We start from the raw sequence: 22,196 nt of genomic DNA on the forward strand, positions 1-22,196 counted from the left end.
CGCTGGTATTTCTTCCGCAAATATGCAATAGAATAATTACCGTGAAGATATTGCTTGGGTAAATATCATGTTTACAAACTATTATATTTCGAACGACAATTAACTAACAATGGTGTTTAAACAAACGAGTCACGACTTCAGGCAATCGAATCCTTTGTTCGTAAACCAAAGTGATCAGGTTACACAGGAAGCAAACAACTTGTTGGGCGACTATTACGTTAAAGTGGAAGATATTTAACTCCGCCAACCATTATGTGGCTTACTATTACTCTTAGTGTTATTTTTACCATTTGGTAACGTGTAGTTTCAACAGATTAATCGCTGTTATTTGGATCATTGAAATCATGAATGTATCAACACTAACCGTCGAGCGAAATTCTTTTGACATTCGCACACTTCCATTAGATCTTTGCAACGTTGGACGAATGCGTCGACTTGAGCAAATATCGAGCTTTGATCCAAAACCCAACCAAATGTGGAGAACCTGAAAAGGCACGTTCGACAAATATTTTAAAACAATATCTACACGTTTTTCACAACTGAGTGAATGCATAAAGTTTTTTATTTTTCAAACTTTTTTCACACAAGTTACAAAACAAAATTAAATTTGATCCAAGAAGAATAAAATCTTATGTCGTAGCCAAAAACTAAGGTAACTTATACAGCAATACGTAACTTTAAAGCACGCCCCAATATATAGATTGCAGTTGAAAAAGTGTAAATGTGCCTCCAGTACCTGTGGTGAATGACCGCGTTCACTCGGTATATTTCCTTCCAAGCCAAGCAGCATTCAATGCAGTTTGTGAGGACAACCATGCTACTATCAACATAACCGTCAAAAATACGGTCTAGTGATATTTCGCGGCAACAAACACGAATCACTTCATTGCTCAGTTTGCGAAATAAAGCCGTCAATCGTTCCCTGAACAAATTTTAATGTAACAATGACTTGCGTTGTTGAGAATTCAATGGCTGTGCTGTGTCGTGGCTTTGTGGAAATTACCTTACCTTGAATTGTAATGGGGTGCGTTAGTCCAGATGACCCTGATGGTCTTTACTATGTCAGGGAGCAACTTGTGCACATCTTTTGGTGTTGATGTAGCCAGTTTCTCACAAGGTGCTTTAAACAAGGAAAGGAAACGCAGGTTGCTCTGTGCCTGGGCAGATCCATCCTGAATCAGTTTAGAAAGCTTCTTGAACGGGACAACATATGAAGACTTTGCAATTTCCAAGATCTTTTGTATCTTTTTCACACCAGGCTTGTCAAGCTGGGAGCTGAGACCTAAATTTGATGGCAAGGAATTAATTAGGGTAGATTTTATTACAGACTTGTGAGTTTAAAGTCATTGCACTGGGTTTTTGCATTAAGCAGGTCATTTGCTGAATAATTACATGAAACAAGCTTTTCATTGTATTTTTGTCATTATTTTTATGAAACTGATGAACACCATTGCTTTTATTAACATTAGTTATGAAGATAAAATGTTTTTTTGGAATCTCTTTTTCAGCTCCAGACAACTCAACACAATTTGATCTGTTATTAGGCTTACAGAAAAACATTAGTTGTACCACTTTGATTTAAAACTAGAGCCAGAGGTCCCCAATGCTGGGTCATCTACCAGTACTGGTCTTTGAGGCATTTCAAACCGGTCCACAGAGGAATTACAAATTATTGAACATATGAGAATGAAATACGCTTTATGCATGCAGCTATGATATCAGGTTGCGCTAGAGAGAGTTGTAACTGGTTATTTGTTTTATTGTATTGATCTACCATCTTTGAGGGCTGGTCCTTAAAAATATTATTTGTATATACTCATGATATACTTGCATTAGATTACTGTGTAGTGCAAAACACAGGGCCCCTGAACTAGAGTATAAAATACCGGAAAGGTCGATACATCTGTTGTTCCAAAAGTTTATTTCTTCCAGAGGTCCCGCACTTTCTGCAGTTTCCAGTGCCTCTTGTGCATTAAGAACCTCTTTTATCTGACGTGTCCAGTGAATCATTGCAGCTAAACAAACATATTAAGTATATATGTATTGTGTTTTGCTAATGTAACTCATTGTAGTCCTGTTTGAAACATCCAGATTTCGCAAATTACATGTACTGAGTAGTGATGTGTTACGCCGGATATTGACCAATTTTCAATACCCAGATTTCAATATCCTAAAAGCGGACAAACATTTCGCAAATTACTCGTTTTTGGGACCCAGTCTGTTATACTCGCCGAAGTAAGATTTTTCTGTTATTTGTTATTAAGGTTTTTCATGACGTGTTATACCACATTAATAAATGCCCACGTTTATTTGTTCCACTCATGACAGGCTAACCTTAACATTATTTTGTTTGGCAATCAAACATTTTTGCCATAATACGCGAATCAGTGTTAAAAACCGCCAGATCCAAATTATCCGGCCGGATTTGATTATTAACTATCCGGATCCGGCCGGGCCGGATAATTCGGGACTGGGAACATCACTAGTACTGACATATCTATTATACACACATATCAAACCCTGGGCAATTTTCTTATTATACTGCCGCAAAACCATAATTTGATAACATATAGAATGATCTGGTAGTCAGGATAGCTTATTGAAAACAGAAAAATATATTACATTCATTACAGTACAAAAAAATTTCTACTAACATGTAATACTAACTTTCTAATCTTTGCACTAATTCTTTATTCTTGGCCACGATCTGAGCAGATATCTCAAGTCCTTCTTTTGGTATGTACAAAACTGTTTTTCCCTTCATCTTGTGCTTAATGTCAGTTAAACTTGCCAGAAATCTACACAAGGAGGCAAAATATGTCACATGCCCAAATACAAATTCATTGATATCATAACAATAACAGATACAATCATGCTTTAATGCACAACACAAGCAACCTGTGTAGATGAGCACTAAAATCATTTTTGATGCTGTCTGGCCAATTCGGGTTTTTGAAGAACATGGGTGCATAAACTCCATTCATAATTCTCAACAAACTGTCAATATATCCCGATCGTAGAGTTCCCCATTGCACAAACAAACTGAAGTTTTCTTGTGTGATTCTTGTAGATGACTTCAACACTCTTTAAATTAAGGTTTATATAAATTAGTGGAATGCTCATTGTATGGTGTCCAGTCAAGTGAACTCTAAAAAATACCAATGCAGTAGTCCCTTGGACAGCAATTAATATTCTTTCAAATGTAAATTGTTTAAATAGATAATAACAAACAATGAAATCACATACTTAATAAAGTATACAAGTTCATCTGCATTTTGATGGTTTGGAACAGTTGGTTCAACCACTAATCCATTGACCTAAAAACACAATAATACTAAGTAAAAACATTCTTAAACATCCCTATTGAAATTCAACTAGGTAAAAACAAAACAAAAGGTTTACACAAAAGTAAAGGTACTTTGTTCATGGCAAAGAACAAAAAACAACAAAACATTTACAGCATCCATGTAAACAACAAGAAGTTTCATGCTATTGTCCGAGAGAAAAGCTTCTATGATCATGTTGTGATTGTCTGTCCATGATTCTGCATTGGTACCTCCTATTGTAATCCTTGATTTGATCAAGTAAGTCTAAAAAAATGTGTAAATCACCTAAATGTCTTGAAAAAATATACATAATTTGACTAATGAAAATACCATGTCACTTGGGCCATTGTCTGACCCACTGTCTCCTCCATTTACCGAACCTGTCAAGAAATAATTTTTAGCAAAAGTAAACTGTTGACTGTACAATACAGTTATAGGAATAACAGTTTTTGTTAGAAATGCATACACGCATTGAAAGAATGGGCTAATTTAAACAGTGTCATGCAAAAATGAATGTTAGTTTCATCTTTCATTTTGTGTCAATTAACTGCCGACAGCCGAGCAACTTACCAGCTGGAGACTTGTTTGCGCTTTGTGCTCCTGCACTGGGTGCAACAATATCTTCTACTGGTCCTTCTTCTTCCATGTTAATGGACCAGTAAACAACTTTGTGCGGGCAACTTTATTAGTTCGCTAATAATTCAAAAAGCAGCGAACTGAACTGTGTCTAAAGTCCGTCGCTATAACAACGTTCACCCACACTTGCGGCGGTAAAGAGAACGCTGTGATTCTGAGGAGAACAAAAAAGTAATAACATAAATTTAAATGGACAACATTCGATTTGCATTTTTATAATTAGTGACAAAATTGAATTAAACCATTTAAAAACAGCTGCAACCCAATTGATGTTCCAACAGACACGATGAGGCAATCTCGTACGAATAAAGGCCCATTCAAACACCTTCAATTATTTTGGCTTCACAGGCACCATGGCCTTACTGATTAACATTGCCTGAACGATTTATTTTTTGGGTTCATGAACGTCCTATTTGTCATACAAAATAAATTCAGATTAACCCGTTCATTCATACACTAACATACAAAAGTTGTTTTGTTTATCCAGGTGCAATAAGTTGATTGCATGGGTATGGTAGTATTGTTCACAAAAGTATTATGAGTGGTTTCTTCGTTTTTGTGCCTGGTAAACACCCACTCCTAAGTTGTCTGGTTGGTTCCACACCATTGATCTAGTTGTCACGTTGCGGTTGCGTGAATGTAGTGTTGAACTGAAACGTGTTTACATAATAGCTTACTTTTTTATTCGAATGAAGCAAGTTTCAAAACCGAAAGTTTTCATTAGTGAACATTCAATTTGAGCCTATTTTCTTCAAATGTTTTTACTCAAATTTAAATTAAATTTTTGTTTAGATGTCCAAACCCATGACGCCGTGCGTTTCGGTAAACAAAACCATTCAGCTATAATTCAACACACTAAAGCCTGAAAAATTACCAACTAAAGGGAATGCTTAGTTTTGTTTGAACACTGAACTGTTGTGCTTAGTCGTCTAGAGATCCTTTAGCAAGGTCCAAGGAGTGGTGCAGCAGAGCAAATCCATCAAGATGTTTTTCTGATGCCAGCTTCGAGCCACGAAAAAGTTAACGCACCAGTGAGCCAGTGATTCAATAGGCTTTATATAGCCTTCGTTCCGTCTTGTCAACAAGTATTCCTTCAAGCCCGCTTTTAACAGAGACCAACTGCTGAAATTTTTCTAAGATGACTAACGAGGTATATTGTAAATGCTACTTGTAGTTAATTCCTTTAGTCTATGTTTGCAATGAACTACAATTAACTAAACTTGCGATTGTCATTTAGTCAACCAAAGTTTTCATCATTAGGGAGACGAAAACACCGATCGCGGCAACTGGGATCGAAAGGCAGATTACCTTCTATCGTGTATTGGTTATGCTGTCGGTTTGGGCAACGTTTGGCGCTTTCCATACCTTGCATTTGAAAATGGTGGAGGTGAGTTTTTACTTTCTACCAGAAAATCAATGCTGTAGTTTCGGCATTTTAATTTAAATAATTGAAAGTTACGCTAGCTTTTCGATTATCATTGTTTTCTGGGCCAGGTGCGTTCCTTATACCGTACGTGATCATGCTTACGTTTGCCGGACTCCCTATTTTCTTCATGGAAGTTGCCTTAGGACAATTTTCAAGTCTTGGTCCCACCGCTGTTTGGAAGTTTAGTCCCATTTTCAAAGGTATGTCTTACTAATTACACGAAGAAAACTTGACACCGCACTTCAGCTGGCAGCGCATTGTGAGAAAAAAAGGAGTGCTTGTGCGGTGACCGTATCAAATAACTTACTAAACAATGCTTCTATTTTGTATTCTTTAAAGTAATCAGAAAGGCACTTTAATCCTATTACTCTGTAATTTACGTTATCAAAATGCGAAAACGAGGCTTTTGATAATAAATTTAAATGACACTGCTTGTAAATAATCCACCTATGTTAAAAATATCTAGGTCTAAAAGTTGTGGTAAATGGTAATATTTTGTTTTTAGGCAAATATTTGTGAATTTTACGTCTTAGGTGTTGGGATTTGCATGGTGGTTCTGAGTGCATTTGTGGGCATCTACTACAACGTGATCATCGCTTACACCGTCTTCTATTTTTTCTCGTCATTAACGTCACTGTTGCCATGGGAATCGTGCAGCAATTGGTGGAACAACCCCACGACTTGCAGCACCAGTTTCAGTACGTCAAATTAAACCCAGAATTGTTCTAAAGGTGTTTCACGCTTTTTCACATGCTGTTTGTTTCAGGCGAGTCTTGCACGGTGAACCTGACTGGAATAACAAAGAACCTAGACGCGGAAGCTTTCATTAATATGTCAAACACTTTAACAGGGACGGGAGACATATTTCGACAAGGTCCGATATTTTCGTTTCGTCGGTTAGGAAATAAATTGTCTGGAAAGTGATTGGTGTCGCAGGTTTTGAACAAATTTGTTTTAAATAAACGACTTAAAACTGTTACTTATATATTTTTAATTTGTTAATGTGGTTGTATGCTGCATTTTCACAGTTTCTAGGATTGATGCCATAGGACTGGCAGGCGCTCTTCGCAGAAATAGATCTGATATCGGGTGCGCTACCTTCACATCCTCGAGAGGTACCAGTCCAAGCGAGGAATATTGGAAGTAAGTTGGAATCTTCGGGAAAAAGCATAGGAGCGTTTATGCTAACAAAATTACCTTTTTTAAAAGTTTAAGTTAAAATATCTTAAAAATGAAAGCCACTAAAGTTGCAATTTGAAAAAACATACGAACATACTATTGGCTTTCATTTACAAGCTATTATAAATTTTATGAAATCTGATCATGCGCCTTTGTTTTTAGCAATTATGCCCTAAATCTTGCTCCTGACATAAACCCGGAAAGCAACGGATCGGTGAATACTCATTTAGCATTAAGCCTAATGGTTGCTTGGATTGTTGTTTTCTACAGTCTTATACGTGGAATCAAGTCTTCCGGCAAGGTGCATATTAACTTCTTGTGCTTTGCAAATATACAACAACATAAAAACGAACTTATTGTCATAAACTACTAAAAAACTTCATTTAGTGTTTGTGGAAAACAAGTTAGAATGAAAATATACATCTAAAGTTGTTGAAATACAGGTTGTCTACTTCACCGCTTTGTTTCCATACGTGGTTTTGCTTATTCTTCTCATCAGAGGAGCGACGTTGGAAGGAGCTTACGATGGTGTCCAATATTACATTGGAAGTCAATCCAACTTGGAAAAACTTGGCGATGCAGAGGTATACAACAAAAAATAAATCTGTGTATAAGCTGCAGACAGATGGCCACTGTTTCGACCTAAAAGGTCTCATCAGTGCAGCTGGTGTGACTATAAGACGAACTTTGCAGACTAAACGGCCAAGCAAAGACTTCCACTTTGTGGTGACTATACAGTCACAAATTCATATTATTGGCTCCACATTGCTTATCAAAAAATAAATCGTTTAAATCATTGTTTTAAAAATGGCGATAGTTTACTAGCACAAAAGTTGGAGTTATTTTACTACTCCTTACATATCGCCATGGGCATTTTCATATCCTATTTCAAAGTTCTTTGCAGAGTAAGGACTAAAATTTTTAATTCGTAATACACGAACCAACTACAGTATAGTGAACAAAGGACCCATACCCCTCATTATTACCCACTCATTAATTACAGGTTTGGAAAGCGGCAGCAACACAGATTTTCTTCTCGTTGAGTGCAGCGTGGGGAGGATTAATCGCTCTTTCCTCTTACAATAAATTCAACAACAACTGTTTCTACGATGCAATTATAGTTTGCTCAGTTAACTGCGCCACTTCTCTGTTTGCCGGATTCGCCATTTTCACAGTTGTGGGACATATGGCGTTTCGATTGGGAAAGCGCGTAGACGAAGTGGTTGATTCAGGTAAATGCGCCTTCCTCTTGCCTGGCGTTATATGTTATGATTCACAATATATTATAAAGCCAAAATAGTGCCAAAATTTAATTGATTTGAAAAGCGCCTAATCCAGAGTTTATATAAATTAATTAAGTAAAACATCGGAAATGTGTAATTTACCTTATCGTTTTAGGATTTGGACTTGCGTTCGTCGCTTATCCAGAAGCGATTGCGCAACTTCCAGTCTCTCCTCTCTGGGCGGTACTCTTCTTCCTCATGCTCTTCACACTTGGACTCGACAGTCAGTTCACCATCCTGGAAACAGTGAGCACAGCCATAATCGACTCCTACCCGAGGCAATTGAGATCACGAAGATGGCAACTCATGTTGTTTCTCGCTGTTATTATGTTCTTGCTTGGCCTCGTCTGTGTTACAAACGTAAGTCCACCAGCTACATTAATGCTTTTTGTGTGTATCACAACGTAAGTACGAAAAATATGAGAATAAATGGTTACGTAATTAGGCAATCACGCCTGTAATCGCGATAAGGTTGCTTGTTTTGCTGTCCTTTTTGCAACATTACAGTTTATTTGACATGAAAAACGTATGTAGATTTAACTATTCGTTGTAATTATGCAAACCCTCTGACCACCACCATTTATAGCATGGTGAGAACTTCACATAGTTGAAACCCAGTATTACCTTTATTTCTAACTGCTTTTACCAAACTGCTTTAGACGGGAATTTATTGGGTGAATCTAATCGATCATTATGCTGCTGGTTGGGGTTTGCTCCTGGTTGCCGTCTTCGAGCTTTTCGGTGTTTGTTACATCTACGGTGGAAACAGGTTTATTGAGGACATAGAAATGATGATCGGAAAGAAAAGCTGGGCGTTCTGGTTATTCTGGAGAGCTTGCTGGTTCTTCATATCACCTTTACTTTTGACAGTAAGACCATTTTTGCTTGTGCAGAATCACGACAACTTTAAATCACTACATGAAACCAAATTTTCTAAAACAGTCTTTGGTAAAAATGATATTATGATTTACTTGCATATTTGTTCCATAACAACAGAAACGGGAGTTAACTATATATTATTATAGGTTATCTCTTGGTTGCCAATGCCTAACAATAGTATAAACCTTGCGGATATATAACACATGATTTTGTCCTATAGATTTTACTGAACAGGATAAGATTAGTTTTTTGTTTAACCAAATGCCAGTCCAACTATTTTTCTCGCCTTGAAGAAAGCCAGTTTGTTATCAGTCTCCTGTTTCGTTCTCAACTATTTAGAAAAAGCAGCCATGCGTGCATACGGCAAACCGCACCCCTTTCAGCAACGTATACGTCATTGCTTTGGCGCACATATTCAGTTGCATAAAAAAGGGGCTTCAGCAAGTCGGTTCCCAGTGTCTATAACATGAAAAAACATTATACTATTTGAATTCTCTCCAACATTGGTACAACTTCTAGGGCACTGAAATGATGCTTGTTTTACTATTAATTTTAGGCTGTTCTTGTTTGGTCTTTGGTGACTTTTGCCACTCCAACTTATGGTGATTACACTTACCCACCATTTGCCAATGTTATTGGATGGCTTATTATAGCTGCGGCAGTTATCTCTATTCCGCTATTCGCTGGTATTGCAATCTACAAAAGCAAAGGCAACATTTTCAAGGTAACATTCTCTGCTGAAATTTTGTTAATAATGGCTAACCGAGAGAGTGGATATGCAAAAAATTTATAACTTACTTATAAAGTTAAAGCCTAAACAACAACACTTTTATATTTTTCTCTCACCAGGCTGGAATGGCAACTTCGGATTGGGGTCCCTACCTGAAACAACACCGCGGCAGTCGATATGCCAACATGGACGAACCACACGAGGCATTGGAAATTGTGAAGGAAAGAGCTGATGCCAAGAAGAAGGAAAATGGGTCTGAAAATCCGACTTACAAGGTGGATGACGAAATGGCACAAACAAAAATGTGAAGTCAATTCAATGACATTATGACCATCGCGCTTTATCGCTTTACTAACAACAAAATGTTACTGAAACATCCTAATAAATGTTACTGCTTTGTATATGTTACTGCATATTTCACATAATCAGTGTGCATTTGCTTGAACAAATAATGTTTTTGTCGCTTTTTACCAATTTATGCCACATACTACAAACAAAGCCTGTGGGAAAAATGATTATACTAAAAACGTGTGACGCTCGATGCAAAATGCATCTGTGTAAACTGGTGCTGAAGTGGAATGCGTGACCGTTCAAAAGAAGAAAAACATTTGCAGCATTTCTTTGAGCGAACCCCCGAACTGTTCCGCTTGACGTCTCCCCCCATAGTCCCAAAACAGAGTCAGGTTACTAACAAACAGGCCCCTTTACCGAGAGAACAAATTCCGTGGTTACTCATGCCAGAGGTATGCACGTTTCTTCATCACGAACCTTCAGTAGTCCCGCTTTTTTCTTGTTTTACGTGTGGCGCGTTACACTAACCTGCATGCCCTGTTTACCGAGCAGAACGAGAAAAAAACTCAATAGTGTTGTGTGCAACGAGAACTACAATTTTGTTGGAGCAAAACTGGAATCTTTTTTGTCATATATAACACACAACTATACTCCAGTGGATATTGCGACGAAAAGAATATTTAACAAAAAGCGTATTCTTTTTTTGGTGATATTGGCCACAAAAAACCTACTTAAAATAAAAAATGGGTAAGGTTTTTTTGACTTTTATTCAGCAGCAAAACAGATTTGCTGGAAGTCAAATTCAAAACCCAAGTTGAAATCGTGCTGCTACATTAGATATTCGAGAGATGCTGAAAATGCAGCAACATGGCGTATATAGGCTATACCTTTTCAGCATCCAACCAAAATAACAAACCGTCTCAAGGCCAAACTTATTATTTAGTAGCCAGATTAGAAAATCAACACAAAATTAATACCACATTATTTGTGGGCCGCTAGTAATCCTGTCCATGTGATTATTTTTTGCCATCCCTGGATCGACTATGAATGATTAATACAAAAGGAATGCCAAGCCTCAATGGAAGCATTCGGCATTGAAGCTTTAAGGCAAAAAGTTGGATGTACAAGAATGTTAAAAAAAATAAGGTGTTTTTAATACCATATAAATATGGAAAGACAATAAAAGTAAAGGTGGCCATTTTAGCAACAATTTTCTGTCTGCTATTAGTACTGTTTCATCGAGAATGTACTTAAAGTGCATATGACACGTATAAATAAAACATGTTGATAATCAAACTAAGAGATGTTCATAACTTTAGAACATTTTTGGCGAAAAAAGTAGCTTGATATACGGCGACTGGTTTCTGAGATACAGCTGATCAAAGTCGCACTTTTGCCGTTGCGAACGAAATCGTGCGAAAGCGAGATATTGTTGCGTAACGTCATAGAAGGCGCTTCGGTCGTGAGCGAGTGCTGGCAGCAAGCCCAGGAATGGAAAACATTATAAAACTGGTTTAGCATAATATTGCATTAAACAGGGGACAAAATGTGAACAAGTGCAATAAACGGATTTTATGTTAATTTAAGCTGAAGACAGATGGCCGCTGTTCGACCTATTATGTCTTATTTAGATGTGTGATAATAAAACAGTTACTATGGGACAGGGTGTTGGTGTTCTTGTTGTTACAGCATTAATGATCGCTAACGTGATACATGAACTTTTGAAAACACGACAGAGACAAATAAAGAAAACCGACATCATGTATTTGCAGCGGTTTTGGCTTCTGCAAAGTGCGGTAAATTGTATAGAGTAGACTAAATCGCGTACCACTTGAAAAGCTCTCGCGTACCACATTTTGAGAACCACTGCCCTATGGTATGGTCTTCCGTTAATTAGGGACAAATAAGCCTTTGGTTTGTGACGTCACAATGACATACTTTTGTGTGATGCAAAACCCTGTGTGGACCTAATCTGTGGATTTTCCTATGTTTGAAACTATTCGATATCTGCATTTTTTCGACGCAAGCGCCTTGTGTGATGTCCTTTTCTTCTCAGCGCAAAAGGTTTACGATTTTTGGTCGCCGCTACTTTTCGTTTTCTACATTTTTTAGTTTTCTACATTTTTTAGTTGACGTAGAACCGCAAAACTTTGGATACATGTTTGTTGTAGATGTACTGCCTTTAGTTTTACGCCAAGTTGTCATGGCCGTGTCATATGCACTTTAATTAAAAAAATATTTTTTGTTTATTTATTTTAAAGAAATGTCCTCATATTTGTGAAATTTGGGTAAAATTCTGAATAATATGCTTCCAATTATAGACAAATCTTGCAAATAATTAATATTCTGCTTGCGCCATATTGGCAGATAAAAAGAGCGCTAAATAACTGTCGTTGATATCCAAACGTATACAATAGAAAATATTTAAAAACCACATATACTTTAAAAATGTATCTTAGATATTTAATATAATTGCGAATTTAACAACAAAAACTTTTTTTTAAAATTTAACATAACACAAAAAAGATTTAAAGTAACGTATTACTCTTTTTTTTAAAAATACTCTACAGACCTGGATTTATCGGACTTCTCCCCCAACGTTTTTGGATGTGTGGCTTGTGACTGCTTCCTGGCCTGCGTTTGAGCTTTGCTGTTTTTTTGTTGTTTGGTGTATTCTGTGAAAGTTTTGCGGTGTGCAGTACTCGCAAAATGACACAGTTTTTACCTCCAAATCTCCTGGCTCTGTTCGCCCCAAGGGATCCAATTCCGTATAAACCTCCAACACATCCGGTAAGCAACCTTCTAACTTTTATTACTTTTAACAGTAAATTGTAGGCAAGATTGTAATGTTGTGTAGTAACGTTGTGAGAAATTTGCCTTAATAGAGTTATAATAGCATTTCAGTAAAAATAATGCTGCATATTTAGATTTTGGTGATGTTTTGCAGTTAACATGGGAAAAAGATCGACTCAGATCACCCTACACTGGAATTGGCCACCTTGTAAACTTATTTGAAGACCCGAAAGACACACCACCTCCAACAAGGGGTGAAAAGAAAGCAGAGAAAAAAAAGCGAAGGGTTAGTCAAATTATTTTTCGTTATTATGCTGTTTATAAAGTCATAAATTGGGCAGAAGTTGTTTTGGGTGGATGATAATTGTGTGATCTGAACAATTTTTGTGCATGTATGAGGTATATTAAATTTTTTTACACGGATTGGATTTTTTTCCAATTCATGGTTCGACTTCAGCCAACAATGAGTCTGACTTCACAATGCTGCAGGTAAAGATTGGCAGAAAATGCATTGGTTTAGATAGGAGTTCTTCATTAAAACGTGTGTAGCACTTGGGTAAATCATTTTGTGGAAAATTTTGTTTGTTTAGGCAAAGCAGAAATTGTCGTTTAAGTTATTATGTTTAAGCGAAGAAATAGGACTGGAATTAACTGCAACTATCATGTCTGGCAGCTGCATGGCATTAATGTGCTGGTTAACTGTCTCGTTAATGGGTAAAATAAAAAAATATGAAACAAAGGACTCAAAACAAATCATAAATAAGTTCTACTAATTCTCTAGATCACTTTCGAAAGTTCTGCAAAAGATATTAAAATTTGCACAATTTTTATAACTTAGTTGCACACACTAACACAAAACCTAACAGTTAATCTTCAGTTTCTGTCAGCAGTCAGTTTCCATACAATCAAGACCATCGCAGTAAAAACACAAACAACAACAAAGTTGCCAGGGTCGCAAGATGCCATTATTTCAAAACGTTTTTCTTCACTTACACTTAAATTTTTGTTTTTGATGCTTGGTATATACTTACATTCTTCAACAATTTCTGCTTTGCTTAAACGTAAATTTTTTTCAACAAAGGGATTTAGGGTTGCACTACAACCGTTTTAGTAAATAACTCTTATCTAAACCAATGCATTTTTAGCCAATATTTATCTGCAGAATTGTGATGTCAAACCAATTGTTGACACGAAGTCTGAACCATGAATGGTTTGTAATGACTAACAAATGTTTTGTGTGCCCAAATTTCCTTTCATTTGTGTTGAAATTAGCCAAAATCAAATTGGGTTCCATTGTTGGGAAACATGTTAAAAATTACTAGCAGTTAATTGCTTCCAGTGTTACATTAAATGTATATATATTTGGAAAATACCTGACAATTGTCCTTTTCTAGCCTTTCAGCAGGCACCAAATCTTCCTCAATGAATCATCCTAAAACCAAACTGTGTTGTGTCACAACATTGCAAACTAAGATAGACATTAAAAACATTTTATTTAACAAAATTGAAATATGTTTTGTTTCATTGCTTCTGTTGCATTTTTTCCTTTGGGCATATTTGAATGAAAAACATCAAAAAATGTTTATCTTATCTGCAGACATTATAAGTTATTTTAGAGTTTTTTGCATTTTTTTTAAATTAATTGAAGGAAATTCGTTCATAAATATCTAAATTTTAGAAAGATCACCTTAAAGTGCTTGGTGGCACAACTGTAATGAACACAAAAATATGCTTGTTTTATTTTCTTCAATGTCCAAATGCATTTCGGCAAGAAAATTATGGAGGGCGTAAAATGCTTCCTATTGTGCACCACACAAGTACAGCTTACACATGATAATTCTCATTCTGAGAATGATTTGTTTCCATGAAAAGAGTTTTCTACATGATGTCAAGAACAAGGAGAGCATACAGCATCATCACAGTGACAATTGTTGTTCTGACCAATACATTTTTCACAAAACAGATAATTTATTTATTTGCGTTTTTCCGAATTATGTAAATAAATACACAGCTATGAAATTCCTGTTGCTGCCAGGCATATTGCAATTTAAAGTGTACTGCTCTTTTGGCATAGAATATACGTGCTGTATTTATTTGATGTTTTGTCTGCCATGCAACGAGAGATATACCTGATGAAGTCTCGCGGCATGGCAGATGAAACATCAAATAAATACAGCACATATATTTTATGTCAGAAGAGCTGTACATTTTAAATACACAACTGTTTATCTAACTACATTGTTCCTGTTTCAGTGACTTTTTGGCAGAGCAGTTTCGATTCATTCGTTGGTTTTAAGTTTGTTAAAAACGTTTTGCCTTACACTGTTTTGACCCTTGGTAAACAAAATGATGTACCATACTTTGCAATGTATGACCTTTGTAAGAGCTTCCAGAAGTTTGCATTATTTTTCTGTCTAGTTTCACTGCTAAAGTTTTTGTTACATTTAATTTTCTTTTCTTCTTTTCAAAATTTCCCACCTCTATTAGTGGTTCTGGAATATATTCGGAATCGCTCCCTATAGGATCAAATTCGTCTGAAGTGCATGTAAATGTTTTACTGTGTTTTGTACACTACATTAGGAGCAGTAGGTCTGTTATTACTCTTTTATGTCCAAATATCCCACTGCACTGTCCACTTTCAACTAGTGATGTTCACAGTTTCCAATTACCCGGCCAGGCCGGATCCGGAAAGTTATCAATTAAATCCAGCCGGATAATTTGGATCCGTCAGTTTGTTAACACCGATTCAAGCGTGTATTTTACCGGTAGGCAAAAATGTTCGATAGCCAAACAGAATCCTATGTTAAGGTTAGCTATAGGGTTGCTAATTTTTTAATCTGACCACCTAGAAAAATAAAACGTAGTGGAACAAAAAAAAGCTATGTCCATGTTGTAAGAACTTCAAAAAAGTGTAAATCTATAAAACTGGACATAGCCCAGTTTGCTTTTAGGGGGACTGTACATATTTTCAATTGCAAATATTATTTGTTTGTTCAAGATGCGGGAAAAAGCTGAACAACGAGCTGAGGAAATAAAGGAAGAAGTAAAATCGTGGGATCCACACAATGACCCTGCTGCTCTTGGAGATGCGTTTAAAACTCTATTTGTTGCCAGAGTTGTAAGTAAAATAACAAAACATTGCTTTTGTTTAAATGCAAAAATCAAAAATGTATTAGCATTCAAATGTTGTAAATACCCTTTGTTTAGAACTATGACACTTCAGAGTCAAAACTACGGAGAGAATTTGAAACATATGGCAAGATAAGAAAGGTGGGCCTAAATGATCTCTATTTTTGGAACTGTTTAAGTCTTGCACACTATTTTACTATAATGATCTATGTTGTTTAAAGGTGTGTATGGTCAAAAACAAAGCCACTGGAAAGCCAAGAGGATATGCATTTGTTGAGTATGAAAAAGAGCGTGACATGCACAGTGAGTTTTTGAATTATTTTTAAGATATCAGGGGCGATGTTATCATGCAACAAGTAAAATCAAATGAAATTGCTGTAGCTTCTACCATCAAGTGTGAACACTAGTTTTAAACAAATAGTCGCCATCGTCGCTTTACAGGAAGTATGTGTTATAAGCAAGTGTAAAATGTGTACAATTAAAAGAGTGCCATTCACTGTGTTTTGCTGTTTTGCACAGCTTGCTAAATGCAACGATGGCCGCTCGAAAAATTCTTGTCCCCTACTCAAATGTTAGGTTTGTATTGGTCGACAAAAAAAGTAGAAAAACTCGGATAAAAGGGTAAGGTGGGTTTGTATAAACTTGCCTAAAAGTTGTCAGTGAGAATCTAGTTCAGACTTAATGTTAAAACGAAAAAAAAGGACGGCCTTGGTACGGGCCCATTATTGTAAATGCGGCTACGGGTAAGAGCCTTAAGTCAGTTTGGGTATGGAGCAAAGTGATTAAAAACTTCACTAGCAGCAGCAAGTAGGAGGAAAACTTCGCAGGCTTTGTAAGAATTTGTTAAAATGTTGTGGTGCAACTTATTATATATATTCGCTATCATAATAAAAGAGTAAAATGCTGTGACAACGTACTGGTAAGGAGGGTGTGAGTGAATAACCAATATGTCTGGCAGTTTTAGTGACAAACAGTATTACATTGCTATTATAACCCCCCTTTAATTTATGTATATGTGATTTTTTGTCTTAGTGTATATATATATAGGGCACAAAATATAAACTTTTGTTTTGCAGTCTTTGTGTTGTTTTTGTAAAATTCTTTTCATTAAATAGTGTTTCTTTTCCTTTTTCATTTAAATTTTTGGATTCTGCATCTGTTAAGAAAAAAATTCATGGTCTATACTAGAATCAATTGCTTGACCAATCAATTGATAAGTGTATTCCGTCCATATAAAATGTATTTTAAGTCGTTTTGCCTAAATCACATTTGATAATACATTCTTGTTGAAAGGTGAGTTTTTTATGGCAAAGTCTGTCGAACACCTTTTTGTAATTCCTTGTTTTCAATGTGACATGAAATGTAATCATCCTATTTCTGCAACTGGGATCAGTTTCTGATGACCAAAAATAACACTTGTTGTTAATATTGTTAGCTGCCTACAAAAGTGCTGATGGAAAGAAGATTGATGGCAGAAGAGTTCTAGTGGATGTTGAAAGAGGACGAACTGTAAAGGGATGGAGACCAAGAAGGCTTGGTGGAGGTCTGGGATCCACAAGAGCAGCTCCTGATGAGGACAGGCCAAGCAAAGAAAGGTAAACAAAATCAAATTAATTTTTAATATTTGGTGCCATCCTGAGGGCCACCTGGGTACAGTTCGGCATGGCACAATACAGTCCGTCACACACAGTGTTTTGAACCACTTGATTTTTTTCCTGAATGTTCGTTTTTTAGTTCATTAAGTGCAATCAATCTAGTAAAATTATACTTTTGTTGCAACTATGTGCAGAGTAGTTGATGAAATTTTGCATCTTGAAAATAAAACGAATACTGACACCGGAACAGTAAAGTACCTCGTAAATTGTGTAAACCATCACAAGTTCATACATAACTTGCCGAACATTGATGTTTTGTTTCTTTATTTGTATGGAATTATGCTCAACTGTGCTGGAATTTGCTCTCATCGGGCAAAGCACATTCTATCCCACCATTTCCCAATAGAACAATGGATCCCAACCGGTGGCACACATAGCCTACCACTGGTGGTGCGCAGCGGCATTCCATGTGGTACGCGACCACCTTTCTGTAATTTGCGGCTATAGTTTGAATTTAACAAATTGTCAGTGATCTCAAAATGTTTCTGCAGTAGTGTAAACTTGACCATCATCAGCATTCAGCCATGTCCCACTATGTGGCCGGTATCATGTAGTTTCGCACTGAGACCAGAAAATAAATGTGCTGTGAGTAGGTCGGGCTTGTTGAATCCAATGGCACACATTTCTTTTTACCAATCCAGCAAGTGTCCCCCTCATTTGTGTAATGGAATGAGGAATATGCAATTGGATGATTTATTATGAATGAACCTTTTTAGTTTGTAACTGTCTCTAAACAACAAAAGTGCAACTAATTTTATGTGAGTTGATTTGGTCAGGGATGAATGCATCACCAGTACTTCAAAGCTGTGACCCACTGACTTAAAAAATTGTGTACATTTGTACTTTGAATAAATAGATTTTTATTGCAGAGATGAGAGATCAAGAGATCGTGGGGAAAGAGAACGGGAACCCAGGGAACCCAGGGAATCCAGGGAACCCAGAGAACGAGATCGGAGAGAAGAACGCAGAGACTCCAGAACAGCTGATAGACCCAGAGAGAGGTTGGTTACAACCCCAACTGATAATAACTGAAGTTTAGTTACCTGACCAGGGATATATAACTAATCGGTTATATGGCTACAGTGAATTACTTTCCAGTTCAATACAAAACCAAATACCAGTAATATGGTTTTGTTTCAATTTTTAAATGACAAAATTTTTAATGATTAAACTGGATTTATTGGGTAGGACAAGGTTTCCCAACCGGTGGTAAGGGTACCATAGGTGGTGAACTCAAAATGTTTGTTACATCCCCATGGTTATTTTGTAACACTCAACTAGGTGGTACGCGTTGAAATTGTTTAACCTCCAAGTGGTACGCAATCGCAAAAAGGGTGGGAATCACTGGGGTAGGACCTCAGAAAAAAATGATAATAAACTTTTGCAGTGGTTTAGTTTAATGTGCATGTTTTTTTTACCACTTATGTAAAAATTTAAATGAGGTTTTAAACCACGCACTTATTCTAGGGAACGACATCGTGACCGTGATCGCGAACGTGAACGTGAAAAGCCCCGGGATCGCGACCGTGATCGTGAAAAGCGCCGGGATCGTGACCGAGGTGATCGTGATCGTGGTGATCGTGATCGTGGCGAAAGACGGGATCGTGATAGAGATCGTGAAAAGAAGAGAGAAACCGACAGAAAGGAGAGACGAAGGGAAGAAGGTGGCGACGGTGGTAAGGTTTTATTTATTGACCCATTTTCTACACCGTGATTTACAACACTTGTCCATCATTGCGTGCGAACGTAACTGACATTCAATATAAACTCTGCAACTATGTCCCCTCCCCCAGTAAGTAAACATGCCGATTGATGCTAACAATGTTCTTTTCGTATATTTTTCTGTGAGCTGCAGTTCTTAGGTGGTCAAATGCTTGTGGATTTGCCTGATTTAATTTCCACAATGTATGCACGTTGTCCAGTGCACAAACTTCTTTCTTAAACAATGTGATTTGTGGTTTTAGATGCAAAGAAGGAGGAACGAAGCCGCGAATCACGTCACAGACACCGTGACAGGTCACGTGAACGAGATGGCTCCAAGTAAGTTTGGGTGTTATGTTAAAAACTTTTGTAGATTTGAAGAAATTTCTTTTAAAAGGAGACTTAAGAGATTTATTTTGTAACAATTTGAATTTTACCATTCTGATATATCATGTCTTACTTCCAGTCATTTGAATTTCTTTTTTGTAATATGAAACTTTTCATTTTTGTAAATAGAATCTAATGTTGCTGTAAAAAAATACATGCAAAAGTAAAATGACATCACACGATCGGAAAATCAGATGTTTATGTTAGAAGTAAACTATGAAAACTATCCAATAAGGATAGTAAAGGTGCTAGTGGAAAATATAATCATTAACTGAAGTGCCAATCCCAGTATACATGTTATATGGCAAATGCATAATAGGGCATACATTTTTGAAACAGTAGCTCGAAAAGCAGTCAAAACAGTATTGTAAATCATGTTGTTGTCATTGTAAACCGTTCAACTCTCAAAGTAGTTCCCATATTCGACGATATTTTAACCTGTATATTTCCACACAGACGGGAACGTCATCGAGACAAGGATCGCGAACGAAGCAACCGTGACGCCTCGAAAACTGACGCAAGCAAGTCGGAGAGTGAATACAACTCTGACATGAAACCCTCGGCAGAAGAAATAAAACAGGAAAACTTCGACAGAGAAGAAAAATTCAAAGGTATGTTGCTGTGATTCAACTAAAAAAATTAAAAACGCAGTAGATTTTTTGAAATGCATTGTAACACAACTTCCAGCAGATATCACAGCTTCGTGATATAACTTTTATTGCATTTTATAGATGGAAGTGGATATTATGACGGGGATGAGACAAAGGAAAGGAATGATAACGGTTATTACAAAGGTCAGTACTTTTCCCAGCTAAGCTTGGGTGTAAAGTCTGTAATCGTGTATAGCAGAAAGCTAAGATTAAGATTGGGTTTTGGGTAACCCAAGATTGGGTAACGCAGCTATGTAATCGTGTATATGTTAACAGTCTATACCAACTTCATGCTCTCAGACCATTGACCCGCAAAGTACTATAATTTCTGGCCGTGAATCAAAATGTTTGCCCACCCCTTCTGTAGACCTTGTTAAAAGTTAAATGTTTTGCTCAATAAACTGCAGCTCTCAAGTATTTATTGCCTTCAGGTGAAAGCATGGAGTATAACGAGGAAATAAAGCAAGAGGCTTCTTATGGCAACAATATGGTATGAATATAAGTTAAAATCTGTCATAACATCCAAATTACCTCTTTTATTTATAGGAAACGAAGGAGGAAGGTTACGATGAAAGTGAAGAATATTAGGATTTTAAAAAAAATGCTGCTGCCAGTTAATTTTTTTATCGTGTTTTTGTGTAAATGTCGAATAAAAATTGAGACAGCGATACTGCAGTTATGTTCTGTCAGCGTGAGTGTTTGTATCGACTTCTGTGAATTCCAGGATTTAGTTGATGAAATTCAAGTCATGGCTAATTGAATTGATCTAATCTAATGCATTGGTGCTTACCTAATCGCACGGTCTTAAAAGGAAAAACCTGGTTTGCAAAAATAACTTGCAGACAAGCACGTTATATGTAGACCCGTGGAAGACTACACCCATGTAGCTTGATCACCAATTTGTTGTGGTTGTCCGGTCCCTGAGACCATCATTTTGTGGATTTTCGCTATCTTAGAAGGGTCTATACTGAAAACTGCTGACTAATATAAACCATAAACTGGCCAGATTTCCAATACGCAGCCTTAATTTTAATATTTGCTCCAAAGTAATGTCACTTAATGTGCATAGGCTTGTTAGCCTACAAATCACTTGAAAAACATACAGACCCCAAGGCACAGCCTGCCAGGCCTATATGCTCTATTTACCGCCTTCTTTCTGAAGTGTGTCTGTGTTTTATTGGTTTGAAAACTAAGCTAACAATAATTGTTTTCTGTTGCCATTATTAAACACTAATAACACATTAAAAACACAAAAAAATAAAACGAAAAGACACCAAATGCAAAAATTAAAGAAAGCAACTTCTGTTGTGTTCTTATAATGTTTTCGTCACAAACTTTAATGTAATGCTTTGCTTGTTGTTCGGAGGAATCTAGTGCAATTTGAAAAGCATTTTTTGCTTCAATGTACAACTTAATTGCATTAATGTAGTTAAAAGTCATTTCGTAAACGTAACCAAGTTTATACAACGAAAGTCCGAAAATTTCAAAACAATCTGCACTTTTTCCAAATCGATTCCGCATTAGGTTTATTGCTAATGTTAACGGCATCTCTTGCGACTGTTCATCGTCCAGGACAGATAAAACATTCTGAATTGATATCAAGCATTTGACCTCAGAAATACATTGAATTCCCTTGTTTACTTTTGTCAGACCTGCTACTTGAAGCCGCAATTTTTCCAGCCGAGGAATGATGTAATTCATTACAAGATGTTGCTTTGAAGAAAATGGATACCAAGTATTGTCCAGAAATATGTTATTGGTGCAAGTCCTTCTGCGCACGATGCAATTTCTGTTGCATGACTTTCCACATTTTACTTTGTTGTGCTAAGCTCTGTTGCCAATTCATAAAATAAAAATGCTGTTGCATGTTTGTTAGAGACATCATTAAATTCGGCGTATTTCCATAATTCAGCAGATAACTGCTTTTCTGTATGCTGTATCAGTTTTTCTTTGGCTGAAATTGCCTTTTCAAATGAGAAACTCTTCAAACCATCGACGTACGTTTGAACGAGAAATTTTGTCTCTTCTGTATTCTTAAAGAACTCTAAATGTGACAATGTTAATTAGCAATAAATGGTTTATATTTCTTGTCAACAAGATATATGATTACCAGTAAAATGCGGCCTCATGT

The 22,196-nt window shown here is 36.6% G+C and overlaps 3 protein-coding genes across 3 annotated transcripts in view; 2 read left to right on the forward strand and 1 right to left on the reverse strand.

Moving 5' to 3' along the window:
• LOC145903381 (dynein axonemal heavy chain 2-like) overlaps positions 1–4,037 on the reverse strand; it is a 46,652-nt gene extending 42,615 nt beyond the window's left edge. The window contains exons 1-10 of the mRNA XM_082991464.1: positions 3,897–4,037; positions 3,657–3,706; positions 3,459–3,590; positions 3,247–3,317; positions 2,899–3,084; positions 2,668–2,798; positions 1,887–2,015; positions 1,009–1,282; positions 737–922; positions 365–484 (exon numbers count right to left, since the gene is read on the reverse strand). Of these exons, the coding sequence (XP_082847590.1) occupies positions 365–484; positions 737–922; positions 1,009–1,282; positions 1,887–2,015; positions 2,668–2,798; positions 2,899–3,084; positions 3,247–3,317; positions 3,459–3,590; positions 3,657–3,706; positions 3,897–3,972 (1,355 nt within the window). The 5' untranslated portion in view covers positions 3,973–4,037. The remainder of the gene's footprint in view (positions 1–364; positions 485–736; positions 923–1,008; positions 1,283–1,886; positions 2,016–2,667; positions 2,799–2,898; positions 3,085–3,246; positions 3,318–3,458; positions 3,591–3,656; positions 3,707–3,896) is intronic.
• A 920-nt stretch (positions 4,038–4,957) lies between these two features.
• Positions 4,958–10,505, forward strand: LOC145903976 (sodium- and chloride-dependent neutral and basic amino acid transporter B(0+)-like). Its single transcript, XM_082992173.1, has 13 exons — positions 4,958–5,112; positions 5,223–5,349; positions 5,457–5,588; positions 5,922–6,086; positions 6,155–6,262; positions 6,417–6,531; positions 6,730–6,868; positions 7,011–7,151; positions 7,571–7,799; positions 7,966–8,210; positions 8,510–8,719; positions 9,286–9,453; positions 9,579–10,505. The coding sequence occupies exons 1-13, from the start codon at positions 5,101–5,103 to the stop codon at positions 9,765–9,767; spliced, it is 1,980 nt and encodes a 659-aa protein (XP_082848299.1). The 5' UTR covers positions 4,958–5,100; the 3' UTR covers positions 9,768–10,505.
• A 1,850-nt stretch (positions 10,506–12,355) lies between these two features.
• Positions 12,356–20,740, forward strand: LOC145901462 (uncharacterized). Its single transcript, XM_082989158.1, has 13 exons — positions 12,356–12,540; positions 12,698–12,829; positions 15,542–15,661; positions 15,751–15,813; positions 15,894–15,975; positions 17,108–17,267; positions 18,197–18,328; positions 18,795–19,003; positions 19,292–19,367; positions 19,872–20,026; positions 20,147–20,209; positions 20,497–20,555; positions 20,612–20,740. Exons 1-13 carry the CDS (start codon positions 12,460–12,462, stop codon positions 20,651–20,653), a joined length of 1,374 nt encoding a protein of 457 aa, XP_082845284.1. The 5' UTR covers positions 12,356–12,459; the 3' UTR covers positions 20,654–20,740.
• Positions 20,741–22,196: the final 1,456 nt, after the last annotated feature.

Source organism: Ascidia mentula, chromosome 5 (genome assembly GCF_947561715.1).
Source record: "Ascidia mentula chromosome 5, kaAscMent1.1, whole genome shotgun sequence".
Classification (NCBI taxonomy): Eukaryota; Metazoa; Chordata; class Ascidiacea; order Phlebobranchia; family Ascidiidae; genus Ascidia; species Ascidia mentula.

Excerpts from the sequence above, each read along its gene's own strand:
- LOC145903976 (XM_082992173.1), top strand. Across the intron at positions 5,350-5,456 it reads TGCATTTGAAAATGGTGGAG|GTGCGTTCCTTATACCGTAC; the intron begins GTGAGTTTTTAC and ends TTTCTGGGCCAG. Across the intron at positions 5,589-5,921 it reads GTTTAGTCCCATTTTCAAAG|GTGTTGGGATTTGCATGGTG; the intron begins GTATGTCTTACT and ends TTTACGTCTTAG.
- LOC145901462 (XM_082989158.1), top strand. The coding sequence starts at position 12,460 with ATGACACAGTTTTTACCTCCAAATCTCCTGGCTCTGTTCGCCCCAAGG. Across the intron at positions 12,541-12,697 it reads ATAAACCTCCAACACATCCG|TTAACATGGGAAAAAGATCG; the intron begins GTAAGCAACCTT and ends GATGTTTTGCAG. Across the intron at positions 15,976-17,107 it reads AAAAGAGCGTGACATGCACA|CTGCCTACAAAAGTGCTGAT; the intron begins GTGAGTTTTTGA and ends TAATATTGTTAG.